This window comes from Tyto alba, unplaced genomic scaffold (assembly GCF_018691265.1).
Source record: "Tyto alba isolate M040663 unplaced genomic scaffold, T.alba_DEE_v4.0 Super-Scaffold_32, whole genome shotgun sequence".
Lineage (NCBI taxonomy): Eukaryota > Metazoa > Chordata > Aves > Strigiformes > Tytonidae > Tyto > Tyto alba.
The window spans coordinates 2,559,383-2,573,651 of NW_024881307.1; the positions used below are offsets into that span (position 1 = coordinate 2,559,383).

The 14,269-nt window shown below is 52.1% G+C and overlaps 1 protein-coding gene across 9 annotated transcripts in view; it reads right to left on the reverse strand.

The window, feature by feature from the left end:
• Window positions 1-1,485: 1,485 nt before the first annotated feature.
• The window catches only part of ARHGAP32 (Rho GTPase activating protein 32), a 258,295-nt gene continuing 245,511 nt past the window's right edge, over window positions 1,486-14,269 (reverse strand). For 8 of the 9 annotated variants that reach the window (XM_032982271.2, XM_032982272.2, XM_042800645.1 and 5 more), the window contains 5 exons: window positions 13,627-13,772; window positions 12,334-12,408; window positions 10,892-11,746; window positions 9,355-10,232; window positions 1,486-8,446 (listed from right to left, as the gene is read on the reverse strand). In XM_032982271.2, coding sequence (XP_032838162.2) covers window positions 6,218-8,446; window positions 9,355-10,232; window positions 10,892-11,746; window positions 12,334-12,408; window positions 13,627-13,772 — 4,183 coding nt within the window. In that variant the 3' untranslated portion in view covers window positions 1,486-6,217. The remainder of the gene's footprint in view (window positions 8,447-9,354; window positions 10,233-10,891; window positions 11,747-12,333; window positions 12,409-13,626; window positions 13,773-14,269) is intronic. The other variant, XM_042800647.1, reaches the window with a different exon arrangement.

A 14,269-nucleotide genomic window follows, 5' to 3' on the forward strand; every position in this document is an offset into this window, starting at 1 on the left:
ATTTTTTTAAAATGAATAAAAATTAAAAAACCACCCCTAGATAGCAGGAGTTGGAAACCTGAACAGAAACTACTAGAATGGAACGGAATCCTTTTAAACGGTCTAGGAAGTTGGCTTCTAGAGGCAAATGTGGTTTAACAGCGCTACCTGGTGGAAGCACTTCAAGAAAATCAACTTAATGTCGAGGGGTTTGCCAGTCCTTAGACACACTCTGGAGTTTAAATCTGTTCTTCTCACTTCTCCCCAATTTGCTCTGTATGTAAACCTCAGCTGTGAGGGTGCTACTTGGGACAGAAAACTTGAGTGTTTTCATCTTTTTTTTTTTTTTTTTTTTTTTTTTTTTCCTTAAAGCAGTGGGAGGAGGAATAAGGATGTGAAATTGAGAAATGCTGTCAGCATCGCTTGTACGCACCGCGCCCTCTTTTGATGTGTGGTAAAACCCGGAGCTGACAACTTCTGTGCTCGCTGGGATCTCAAGTGTGTCATTCGAGGAAATGCTCGTGTTGGCTGGGAGGGCACAGCACCGCTTTTGAAGCGTTTTAGACTGAACCGAGTTGGGGGGAGGCAGTATCTCAGTTCTTGGGGATGCTCTTTGAGGCAGTGGGTCCAGATCTCTGCTACCCACCAAACCTGGGGCTTTTGGGCTAGCTCTAAGCATTGACAGTTGTCCTCTTGGCAATTAAGGTATTGTGCAGACAACCTGTTGAGCTGCCACGCTCCAGTTAAGATGTGAATTTGTCTCCTGGACTGCAGTAGAGATTTTCTGTTTGTCGAGTCACCCCAGTTGTGTCCAGCCTTTGGCCTCAAGGGCAACTTCAGTAGCAGTGGTGTTAGACACGAGGGTTTAGCTGGAGAGGCCAAACGTTGTAATAATATCTGGCCTGTGAAGCGAGGCAAAGATTTTGGCAAGCCCAAATAGCCGGCAGCCCCTCCCGCCCGAGCGGTAGCCTGGTTTCATAACCAGCAGCAGTTCTAAAGGCTGCCACATTCACTGGGTGAAAAGACGGCTAGAAGTCATCCTTAGAATGATAGAAACACATGAAATTAGCCTCCTCTAATCATCTTTTTGCTACTAATTAACTATGAATATTACAGTGGTGCCCAGAATCCCTCCTGGCCAGCTCTGTTAGGTGGCCTGTGCCATCTGTTAGTCCTAACTTCATCTGCCCTGTGCCTTCTGTGCAAGTGCCAAGCTATTTCTCCTTGTGCTGGGCGAAAAAGGAGACTGAAGAAGCCCAGGCTGGTTTATTTTTTGTTACGAAGCAGTCGTGGTCATAGGCATAACTTGAACCTGTAAGCAGTGGCACGGGCTTCAGGTGAGAAATTTTGCGATAGCCTTGACATATGAATAAAAAGTCTCCTCCTGCTTTGTCTTTAGAGACACCTCCCAGCATCCCTTCACACTGGCATTTCCCATTTTTTTTTTTTTTAAATACGCTGTTAATTAATGAGGCAGACACAAAAATACACACAAACGCAATGGAATAGTTTTTAACCTGGCTTGATTAATGCTGTCAAGTTGTACATCTGAGTGTGAGCTCAGTGGGACTGTTGCTTTTGTTTAATACCACAAGACACCTCAGTCTGGATTGTTGCATTACAGTACAAATAAAAAACAGAAACAAAACCACATCTGCATCATACAAGGTGAGAAGAATATGAGAATTCTAAATATTTACAGAGAAGGGCAAGTGGGGAAACCACAAAAAATATTTACATAAAAATACATGAGCTTGTCGGCATATACATTTTACACCAGTTCACAAAAAAAGACACTATATAAATTAAAGTGAAGGGAACTCCAAAGGTAACCCAAGACTTTCTGGGATGTTTCTCTCATGCGGCTCAGGGAAAGAAAAATCAAGTCTTCTACAGCAGGAAAATGAACTGCAAAACAACCCTTTTCTCCCCCTCCCTCCCTCCCTCCCCCCAACTGGACGAGGCAAGACTCTGCACACGAAGGTTTTATGTTGTTTGTCTGCTCGGACCAGACCATGCCTTTCAACATCGGCTATCTGCAGCACGAGGCTCCGGGAAAAAGAGTTGCACGCCTAAGCCGCCTTTAACGGAAGGAAGGAAGGAAAACAATTTCTCACCCACGTTTCCTAACACGTAACACGTCACTTCAGTCAATGCCCTGTCAACGCAGCGCTGAGCGGCAGAGCACGCATGAGGTTCTGTCCCTTTCTGGGGTTAAAGAGGAACAGTGTGTTTTCAAGTTGGTTTTGGTTTTTGTGGAGCAACTTACTACCACTGTGCAATCCTTACTGACCCCCCCCCCCCCCCCCTTCGACTGATGGGCATAAAACGAGGCTCTCTGGAAAGACATAGGCACAAAGTTGTGGGTGTGTTGTCACGTGTGCATATAGATTTCACCTGATAAGACTCTTTAAAAATCAGAAAGTAATGCTTAAGACTTCACAGGGGCTACGTCCTCATCACTCACCTAACGTCTGCACTCCCCCCCCCGGCCAAGGAAGGTCTCAAACCCGGGACAGTCGCACAGTCCACTCCAAAACTGAAGTGACAATCCGGAGTTGGAGTACGCTACTGGACCCCGACTCTCGCGTGCACTAGGGAGAAACCTGGCTGGAAACCCAGCAAGCGGCAGTTTAAGACGCAGATAGCTCGTGGCAAGTGTCAGGGAATTAGTTAAGAACACGGCTGCTTGTCACCTTGCTGGAGACACGGTCAGGCAATAAATTAATCTGAGCAGAACTGGACTTGCAGTGGAGTCTTGTTCGCGTTGCCGTCCCCTCGCTCTCTCCCATTTCTCTGCTAGGAGGCCAAGAACTGAACTTACCTCCAGATCATCCGCCTGACTGAGGCATCTGGTGTAACCTCCCCTCCTCGCTCTGGCGCACGACGCCCCTTGTAATCTCAGCCTAGGATTTTTTGGAAGGATCCAGCTGGACGGTTTGACTTTACCGTGACTCGGGTTAACGAGGATGTAGGACTCTTTCTAAGGACCATCAGATTAACCACAGTGCAAGAGCAGAACTGCATAGTTCACTATATGGCTTTGCGTGGGGTGGACGCGGGGGGGACTGCTGAAGATGGTTAAGCCGTGGGCAGTAGCAACACCAAAAGAAAGGTGCTTATCTGTATCGTTTGTCTGGGAAAAGCTGGTGCCTTAACCTTGCTTTTTTTGTTGGTTTTTTTTTTTTTTTTTGGTACTTGTGGCTCAACACGGGTGCAGAGAAGTTTAGTTTGGGTTCTCCGAGAGCTCCCAGCCCTTGACGTAGGTACACGTCGACGCGGCTGGGCTGAGGGATGGCTGGGCACTACGCTCTCTGCCGTGTGTCATTTTTTCCTTTTTTGTTTTAACAGAGACCACCTCCTCCTCAAGGGGAAGGCTGGTTGTAGCAGCCGTCTGGGTGTGCACTTCCAGCAGCTCTTTTTGAACGGGGCGGACAGCTTTTTGTTTCCCGTGGGGCAAGAGGGGGCTTAGCACCCGGCGCTTCACGGGCGGGCCATGGTACAAGAAAACAGAAGTTGTCCAGGGATGGCACTTGAGCTCTAAGGGGAGACGGTGGCTTTGAGCAGGAAAATCCCGAGGTGTTTACAATTAGCGGGAGCTGGGTTCAGCCCCCTCATGGTAGGATAGTCCTGGTTAAGGTAAGGCCAAAATTGAGGGCAGGAGGGGGGGGGAGTTAAGGCTTTCGTGGAGAGCGAGGTTTGACCTACAGCTCTCATTACCTGAATCCCAAATAGCCTGAACCGAACGCGTTGTCCCTGCTTCAGCTGGGGACCTCGGCAGGTAACTGGCAGCTGGGGGGGGGGGGTGTGGGGGGGTGTGAAACTGTGCTACAAGGGTTGAGGACTGGTCCCAGCCCGAACGCATCGAGGGCACGTACTGAAACGGGGCTGCCTGGGCGAGCGTGCGCCGAGGCATCCGGGCAGCTCAGCCTGTCCCCGGGGTCAGCCAGCAACGGAGGCAGGGTGGCCCGTGACACGGCTCCCCTAACGACCCCTCTTTATAGAATTTTTGTTTTGTTAGCTTTCCTTGAAAAAAAAAAAAAAAAAAAAATTAGTAAAAGCATTCCCTCACAAAAAACAGCCCCTCAACCTGGTAATTACTCACAAGGAGATTGTGGTAATCTGGATCACAGTGCTTCTTTTTTTCTTTTTTTTCTCCCCCCCCTTTTTTTTTTTTTTTTTCCTCTGACTGCCAGATTTATTTCTGTAACATTCAAGAACAACTCTTCTAAACAAAATGCTTAAAACAACAGCATTGCACAATAAATTATAGGACCATAAGGTAGTGTTACTGAAACAGCCCCAGACAAGGCTACAAGATTAAAAGAAGCAAACAGCTAAAGACTAATTAGCTACTAGAAGCAGGTTTTCCTTATGATTTAAAAGCCTCAAAATAGCCGTGAAACTTTTGTTCAAAAACCCTTCTAAGGTCCCTTTAACTTTCACAGCTGTGTGCTAACTGCAGGACCTCCAGGTTTTGAATAAAACATTAAGAGATTCAAAATGGGTAGAGAAGTTCTTCAACCACATGGAACGGGGACGGCCTTGGAATTTACCAGTGAACATTTTAAAAACTCCTAAATCTCAAGTATTGCTTGCAAGCCCTGCCTAATGAAAGAGGTGTGCTTTTATTTATGAGGGTGGGGTGGTAGCGAGTCCTGGGAAGTCTGAGAGGCTGCAAGTGAGATGCTGCCTGGCTTCTTTTACCATAGGGGAAGCTTTTAAACACCGAGGACAACGGTATTAGCGTGTCCTAGAGTGCACTGGCCCTTTGTCCCTACTGCTGACTGAATACTGGCAGGAGCTACACTTGCGAGACGGGAGGCGAAACTCTTTCACAGCACGTCACTACTGTGTATGTGCCACAACCTCACAGGGATTCCCCTTGCCAACGCTGAACTGAAAAGGTTACGGAAAGCCCTGTCCTGTAGACCTTCAGTTTAAGGTCAAGAGGATCGTTCCCTGATCTAAGAGCTGCAGGATCTGGCCCGAGGCAAATAGCTGGTCATGCAGATAACTGGGCACTTACACAGCCGTTCCCAGCTGGTAAGTTGGGCTCCAATTTACAAGCTGGACATAATGCCATAGAGGTTTTTTGTTTTGTTTTGTTTTGTTTTAATATATTTATAGGTTTGTTTTGTTTTTTGTTGTTGTTTTTTTTTGTGGGTTTTTTTTTTTTTTTTTTTGGTAGAGAGATGATACTGTCTGGCCAGCCACACCGTGGTATTAAATCATCTGGACTGTAGATAGCCTAGCAGTAAAGAGGAATTGGCATGAAATGGGTGCGCTGTTCCAAACGTGTGTGTGTGTATGATTTGGTGTACTTTTGTGTTGTATTTCTTTTGGTATGAGGAATGCAAACCTGCCCTACTTGGCCTCCCATAGCTGGCATCTGCTTTACAATAGAGAAATTGAAAGTAATTTGCTTTCTTGTAGTCAGAAGCAGCTCGTTAAGCAAGCAATTGAAAAAGTGCGTTGCATTGTGAACTTCCTTCAGAGCCTATTCCACAGGCTTGAAGTCAAACGGGCTCTCACTTCAAAGCAACTGCAGTGGATCCACTACACCTCAGCAATAAGTTTCAAGGGAGAGGCAGGACCTCGGCATTTATCCAGAAGAAAATACTCGGGAAGTCTTTTTCCCCCCCCTGCCCAGCTTTTAGCCCGCTCTTGCTGCGTAACCTCAGCAGGGACACAACGGTGGCTCTTCCAAGGCGTGGCGTGGAGACCTTTTCTTGGAAACTAGCGGTGGGATGGGCAACTTACTACACACGGGGAGAAGAGCTGCATGCACAGTCCGTCATGCACAGGACCACGGAGGCATGGTGAGGAAGCGGTGGTAACTGCCAACGTCGAGTCTGGGGAAGGAAAAGCTTTTCCTTCCCGGCCCCTGCCCCAACAGCATCTCCTTCAGCTCTGCCCAGCCTCTCCGGCACCATCTGTGTGCCAACAGCCTGCCCTGCCGTTCCAGTTATCTCAAAACTACATGAAAAAGCTCTATCTCTACTACATAAAAACAGTGAGTGGTGGGCTGGTAGGGGTGGGGCTGAAGGTGGGTTTGCTTTGCTCATCGGGGCAGGGGTGTGTGGGGGTGGTTTGTTTTTTTGTTTGTTGATTTTTGTTTGTTTGGGGTTTTTTTTTTTTTTTTTTTTTTTTTTTTTTTCCGTCACTGAAAAAATAAAACAGTCCGCTGTCCAGCAGAGGCTGCTTAGACTCTATCCCTCCTTCCCCCCACACCAGCTCACTCAACGTGGACCTCTGTTTCGGGCCTCTGCAAACACAGCTCCGTCGGGAGGAAGGCTCCCTGGCCGAGGGCCGTGGCGTAAGTTCTACTGTGCACGTGGGTGAAACTGGGGGGCACAAACCCCCCTCCTCCGACATAGCCCCCTCTTTGGTGCTGAGGCATGGTATGGTAATCCTCCAAATTATCATACTGGGACACCACAGTCATAGTGCTTTGGCGTTTCCCCAGGGTTTGGTAGGGGTAGAGGAGGGCAGAGTCCCTCTCCATGGTTTCGGGGTGCTGCATTCTGAGGCTGTGGCTCCGTTCGGGCTTGGGCGGGGCGGTGTGCTCCTCATCCTTGTAGCAGTCTCTGGAGTGTTTCTCCAGGGCTGGGGTGGGCCTGGCTCGAGCCCTCTCCAAATCCGGCCTGTCCTCTGCCAGCCTCACCTCCTTGTGGTTCAGTCTCAGGGTCTCCTGGTTCGCCGGGATGTACTTGCCGCCCGCGTGCTGGTAGCCGATGGGCTCGGAGGGCTCGGGGCCGCCTTTGGGCCTGTAGTCGGGATAAGGGGGCCCGTTTTTGGATTCGGGAGCCTGCCTGTGGCTCGCTTCCTGCTGCGAGTGCGTCCTGTGGTCGCTGGCGTTGCAGCCCGGCTCGTGCAGCTTTCTGTTCCGGACGCTGCTCTGCTTCTGGGGGAGGGACGGCTTCTCCGCCTGCCCGTTCCCGTAGGCCCCGTGGTAGTGGGCTCTGTCCAGCTCCGGCTCGGGGTGCTGCAGGTAGTAACGTTCGTCCCCCTCGGGCGTAGCTGCTTTGGCCGGGTACCTCCCCTCCTTCCCTTCCGCCACGGTGAGCAGGCCGCTTTTCCCGGGATCCGATTTGCTGCGCAAGTGAATCACATCCAGCCCTCCCAGTTCCTCCTGCAGCAGCGGGGCCACGTTGTCGTACTGGGACATCACCGGCCCTTTCACCTTCTGGCGCGTGCGGCTCTCCCGGCGAATGGACTGCATGCGGTACTTCTCCATGTCCTCCAGGTCCCACGACACGTACATGTGCTTGATGTCCGGGGCGGGAGGCACGTCTCTGCTGATGAAGCTGTGCTCCTTGCCTGCTAGGTGGCCGATGAGGCCGCCCCGGGGGTAGGCGGCCAGGCTGGGGTAGCGGTACAAGCCTTTGCTTTGCAGCCGGGAGGCGTAGGAGGCGAAGTCTCGGCTGGGCAGGGGGTGGAAAGGGCGGACCCGCACGGTGCTGTACGGGTCCAGGTCGTAAAAGCTCCCATCAGCGGCGGCGTAGTAAGAGGATGCGGAAGAGCTGGAGTAAGGACTGTAGCGGTAATGCACCCGCCCGTTCTCAAAGTAAGGCTGCAGCTGAGTTACGTGGTAGTCGGAGTGGGGCTGGTAGGGCTTGTACTGGTAGAGGGGCCGCGGGCAGTACAGGGGCTCGTCGTCCGGAGGCACCTCGGTCCGCGAGATGGGAACGGAGCGGATGGCAGAGGCGGCCGGGGCGGGGACGTGCAGCGACTGAACCCTCCGGATGGTGGGGTAGGGCGGAGCGTCCTCGGCGTAGCTGGCGCTACGCAGGCCCGTCGGGCTGACGGAGGCCACCAACTCCGGCCGGCTGCGGGGCTTGGCGTGGGGAGCCGAGGCGCCCTTCCCTTGGCTGGCGTAGGTGTTGTAGCGGGACGTGGGCGTCTCCGAGCGAGGAGGGAAGGCTGGGTGCTGGTCGGGCTTGGCGTGGTAGGAGCCGTGAGGGGGAACGCTCTCGGGCCTGTACTGGTGGATGGAGGCCGGCTTGTGGGGCAGGTAGGCGTCTGGGCCCGGGGGCTCGGGGAGGGTGTCCGGCTTGGGATGCGGCACGTACACAGACTGCAGGGAGGCGTGCTTGGGCGGGGGGGGCGGCGGGGGCGGCAGCAGGGCTTCCTCCACCGAGGAGGCCAGCATGGAGGAGGCCAGGAAGGCGTGGTAATTGGAGTTGTTGACGGTGTCCGTGTTGTTCGAGTGCAGGGCGGCAGCGATTTTGCTCTCCAGCGTTCTCACGGGGGGGACGGGGGGTGTAAAGCCGTAGGAGGAGTGCGTAGGGACGGACTCGGAGCGCAGGTGCAGCGGGGGAGCCCTCGGGGTCTCCCGAGGCTTTTCCAGAAGGCTCTGGTGGCCCGCGGGCACAGAAGAGGAGCAGCGGGTGGTGGAACTGCTCTCGGAGACAAAACCAGGCGAGGGCTCGGGTGGCTTTTCAGGCGTGGTCGCACCCCAAATCTAGAGGGAAGAAACCGGCAGCAGTTAGAGACAAGCCCCTTTCCCCCAACTAGTCTCTAGCTAAAATACCACAGGTGCTCCTATGGGTTAGTTCAATTTAAATTTTTCTGTGCCTGGTTTCTGTTTGCTGCGGAGAGCCAGTGGCTGCTCGCCGTAGGTTCCCTTTCTCGGCAGGGGCAATCTCTGGGACAGTTCAGGGCCCCCCCTGCGAATGTCAAACTAGAGGAAGAGGAGGAGGCGGCGGCCGTGTCTTTAGAGCAGCAGCTTAGAACTTTTACAGAGTTGCCCCAGTGTTTTGTAAAGGGGGTCTGCCTATAATTGGACTCGTCTTAATGAAAACGTACCGGCGGTTAAACTCCTCACACCCTGGTGAGCAGATCAAGTAGTGTAATACAGCAGAAATCCCTTCCTTAAATGTGGCTGTGGTGCTTAAGACAGGTTGCAGGCGCGCATGCTTCACGGGCAGCAGGCTGTCTGGCTTTCTGGGTGAACATTTCCAGGTCTAACTCTCAGACAAGGAATCTGACCTGCTTTATTTGTTAAAGAGGATGTTGGAAGAAGGTATTGTCAGCCTCGGTGAAGAGAGGACGCCAAAATTCTTACTTGTTTCTGAGCACTTCTAAACTAGCCCTCCCCGTGTCGGTCGCTCCAGCAGATACTTTTGGGTTTTTCCCCCCCCCCCCCATTTCAAATCAAGGAGACCAGGTATCTTGGGATGTTCACTTGGGGAATTCTGCGCTGCTCTCCTGCAAGGCTGTGTCTGTGTTATATACAAAACTTCCAGTAACCTGTGAATCTCTAGCCGCTCGGATTCAGCCCGACTTCCCCCAAGCTCAGCCTCCCTACCATCACGGCTCAGCTGCGCCAGGACGTGCGAGGCTGGGGTGGGGGGGGGCACATCCACCTACCTGGCTGGAACCATTCGGTGCTTTGGCGGAGGCGGCTGGCACTTGTCCCGTGGCTGACTGGTGATCTGCCCTCTGCGGCAGGGCGGGCTGGCCGGCCGCGAGCGGGCACGGCGCGGCGCCGTCTGCCTGAGTCGGGGCTGGAGCTGCTGTCGCCTGGACGGTGGTTAAATAGGGCACTGAGGCCGGGGTGCTTTTCTCCCCGGCGCTCACGGCGGGAGGAGAGTGCAGTTCGTCATCGGCCGCGCAGAGAGGGACGTGGTGCTTGTCCCCAGCCACGCACGCCCGGGGGTGGTGGGGCTTATCTACAGGCAAGTCTGTTGTGGGTGGCTCCCAGTCAGGCAGCGCCCCTGGAGCGTGGTGGGGCGGGTGCTCCCAGTCCCCGGCAGGGACGGGGAAGTGATCTTTGTCCCCCGGTTTACCAGGATGGAAGCTGGCCTGCTCCTGCTCTGCGTCTCCGCTATCGGGCACGTCCCCAGGCATGCCAGGGTGCAGAGGTGGGGGGTCCCGGTTTCCAGGCGCCCCGGGCGGGTGGTTCTGCTCCCCGGGCGTGCTGCTACCTTGGAAATCCTGCTCTACTGGTGCACCAGGCTGGAAGTGGAGTCGGTTCTCGGGCAGACTGGTATACAGGTGGAGCTTGTCTGGAGCACCAGCAGAGAGATGGAGCTTTTCTAGAGCTGTGCCAGCTTCAGCCTCTCCGTAATTTGTGCTTTCAGAGTGAGCATCTCCTGGCCTTTTCTGAGACTGAGCGGACGCTTGCTGTGCGGACTCGGCTAACGCTAGGGCTAGCATGCGCGCTGCGTTTTTCGGAGGAGGAGGAGGGATAAGAGACACAGAACTGACGGGAACAGGATCCTGGGGGGAGTCGAGGGCAACTGCTCCTGATGGGGGGAAAATTGAGAGAGTGAGTGATTTTACGTTACCCAGTAAGGAGAGTGACCTAACCTTAACGACTATTATAAAAAAAATAGATGCTTTCCACACTTTCACAGTGGCAATTCCTTCTGATGGGAAACACACTATCTTCTGTCTCACATGCAAACGCTGCTCAATAGCCCAGCAGTTCATCACGAAAAGGAAAAAACACAAGAGATTGTCTAAAGGCTCCTCTTGCATTTCTAGAGGTAGGAAGTAGGTAGCAGAGAACGAGATACCCTTACACAATTTTGACCATAAGGTTTTAGGCGAAAAGGTCCCTTCTTCAAGTGTTGGCAGATCTTTTAGTTTAAAAAAGAAAAGTCTTAGACGGTCTATTGGCTGAAATGATTTAGAAGGACACGCTATAGATTTTCACGCATGACAGGATGGGGGGAAAAAAAAAACAAGTGGGATACAAAGTAGTATGGAAAATTATCCGAGATTGGTGTGATGTAGGGAGAAGGCAGAGGTTAAGACCTTAGTGATCTGCACAGCCCTGCAAGACACTTGCGATCAGAACTGACGGGCAATCCCCTCTCCTAAAAGGCACGCAGAGGAGGATGGTTCTGAGAGCAGGTCCCCTTTGGAACTTAAAGAAAGAATGGAGGAAAATGCACTGTACCTGGCTGTGCGTGTCCAGTGGGTACAGTCTTATTCTGACTGCTTGACATTGGTCTCTCTCCTTCTTCTGGCAACTCTGGCTTGCCAGCAGCCACTAGCTGGGCGTGCGGTAGCTCTTGGTGGGCTCCCTCCCCTGCTCCCGTTTCACTGTTTTTCAGGGGCAAGGACATCTGGGTTGGGGACCTGTTTGCGATTTCGGCGATGCCAATCCCTTTGCTCCAGCTGGAAGCAGAGGAGTTCCTGGATGGGACGGGCACTCCCCCGAGGGCTTCTGACACGCGGCTGGGCAGGGCGAAGGGGACGGCTTCTGGCGCGGTTGGCGGCGGGGATTTGAGGGGCTTTCGCCCCCCCTTGGGTGAGAAGGCATGGGGCTTGCAGGCCTTCTCCTCCGTTGGGCTCAGGTCCATAGTAAAGAAGGGGCTCATCTTCTCTTGGTAAGGGGAGACTGGCTCAGAGCTCGTGGCACTGCCTGGTGTCTGGGACTGGCTGCCCGATTCCAAATCCTTCTTTAGTAGGCTTGGCTTCTCCTTGTTGATGCCGACTGACTCCAGCAGGGAGGTGCTGCTATCCAGGCACTCGGACTCTGCTTGGGGCGGGCTGCACTGAAAAGACATAGGGTCAAAATCCAGGCTAGCGACTCCGATGTCCGGTGGGCTCAGGTCAACGTCTTCAGCAGATCGAGGAGAAATCAGGGCAGGAACGTGGATGAGCCCCTCGTCCCCGTCGCTGTCGTCGTGGGGAAGGTTGTCGTAAGAATTGCAGCGGTTCATGTTTCCCAAGAGCTCTCCGTTGAAGGAAGCGGACAACGCATCGCTACTGGACCTGGGTCTTCTGGGTCGGAACAGCTTAGATTCACCTAGGAGGGAGCAGAGAAGCACGGGTTAGTGTTAAAATCTGTCTGTCCGGGAGGTGATAGCTGGGTGTTGTCCAGAAAGCAGTCTTAAGGCAGCGTGCAAGACGCTCAGCTGGGGAGCTCTGAACACAGAAGTGATGTCGTTAGCAGTAGCTGTTGATCACGTTTGCTCAAACTCCTTTTACAGCGGTTGTCACGTCTGATTTCGTCTGAAACTAAGCTGAGTGCAAAAGCAAAACTAGCTCAAGTGAGCTGGAGACATAAGGGTTTCTCGGGAAGCATTTTCCTTCCCCATCTTAGAACAGAATTGGGAGATGGCAAGGAACGAATGTAAGCGAGCGGTGCCAGCTGTACGAAAGCAAGAAGTTTGCCTTTTTTACCTGAGAAGGAAAACAAAAGCACGAAGAGAAGTTGTCTGTGATACCCCTACCCAGCTGCGTCGGGCAGGGGGAAGCTGCTTCATTATTAGCAAGCACAGCTTTTACTGGGGGGGGTAGAAAACCTGCCCTGTCAAACATCTGCAGTCAGTGATGTCCAACCGCCTTTGTTAATCCACACGCGTTAAAAGCCCAGGCACAATTTTGTCTTACCATCGACAGCGTGCAGAGAGGTAAGCGATTCTTCACTCTTAGCTGAGCGAAGAGTCCCGCTGTCTCCTCGTCCCCCTGAGGAAATGCAACCGGGACAGTGAAAAGTTGAACTGGAAAAGCGTTTGCAACGTAACGGTGGCAGGAAAAACACAACGTAGGTTTCCAGCAACAGTACCGCTCTCCCGAGAGTAACCGTTGTGGGTTTGGGTTGGTTTAGTTTTGGCTTTTTACTCCAAAGTCCTTAAAGAAAACCTTTATCCCTTTCCCCCGTGACTATGCTTTGCTCTCTAAGGAAGATATGATCCTGTTTTGCAGAGGAGACTGCCCTACAGCGGCCCCTGTCAACCCACGATTCTGTACTATCGGGCAAGAAGCGTTTACGAGGGCGTGAACTGATTTTTTTTGATACTCATTTTACAGACTGGGGAAAGGGAAATTACTGAAATGGTAACTAACTGCTGCAAGATGCCAGGTTGGGAAACAACTCCTCACATCAACCCGCTACAGACTCTGTCAGGATGTGCCTGCGATAACTGGTTCGCTCCTGCCAGCAAACAAAGCCCCTCAAAAATGGGCAAGGAAGTAATATTTGCACAACTCGTTTTACGAGTACTAAACAAGTCTGACTTCGGTGCTCCAAGGAGACAGTCTTAAAGCACATTCATACAATGTGTTTATTATACCGAGGAGGACTATGAGGGTTATAATTTGAAAATGGCACCGGGGAGAAAATGGGATGAAAGTCCTCACTGGCTGGCCCACGTTTAGGGATTTGTGGCACGTTTTCCCGCAAAAACGCATTGTTGCTATTTGTAATTTGGAAAGAAACAGTGAACTATACACAGAAAGGGCTGAGAATTCATCTACGTACGTTGGATGTGGCTACCAAAAGGTTGCTGGATGCCTCCTAGTTACCGTGGTATCGTTTTCAGGGTGAAGGTGCTTGTGAACAAGTGCCTTTACCTTTTCAATTGTGTGCCTTTTGAGAGCAGCAAAGGGAGCCAGAACCGTATTCTTATTTCACAGTAAGCGTGTCAGAAGGAATTATTCTGCGACTTATTATAGCAGTGCCCACATCTTGCCTTTCAAAAGCTACTCTGAGAAAAACGTTAGAGGTGTGGGCTCTAGCAGGTTCGGCTCCCGAGCTAATGTGAAATTTAGGAAAGGCTGCCGTTAACCGAAGGTGTTATGAGCGGCTTGCACGCTAGGAGGAGATAAAAGCACACTGTAAACAGGAATTCTGCATTGCCACCCCCCCCAGTTTATCTGAAAGCTGGATTTTTGCACCCTTACCTGCCAGGGCTATGGCTTTCATTTCTGAGGGCTCACTGGGATTGCGCTGGAGTTTGCGCTTGGACACGGACGATGATTTGCCCAGGTTGAAGAAGGACCGCCAACTGCCAACTGGCGATTTCTTCATCTTGCTGGGTGGCCTTTTTCTGGCGTGAGAAAACAGAGCAAATTGTTAGAAGGGGAAAGCTGCATTTAGTTCCTGTTCCTGGTTTTTTAGCGCTACCTGGTTTCTGCTGAAACAGAGCTTAGAAACTTGGTCTCTTTTAACGAGCTGAGGATGTTTTAATTCTTATAGCTCAGTCTTAAAGTCTTGCTGGGTAGATTCCACCAAACCATGCAAAGCGGGTGCAATGCAGGTGAGCAAAGGCTCCGTACTTGTACAGTACAGCAGCCGAGGGACTGGCTTTAATTTAGCTAGCAGATGCAGCAGTTCTCTGAGGAACTGTGCAGCCATAAAAGGTATTCAAAAGCATCCCTCGCTCATGCTGTAAAATCACATTCGCCTCCTCCCACTGCCACATGTAATTTCTAGTGTCATCGAGTCTGTTCGACTGTTCCGCTTCGAGGGGAACCTGCATTTGTTACAGGCAGTTAGTCCTGAAATCTGGAAAACCCCAATGTTTCCAGGTGTTCACCCTGTTTA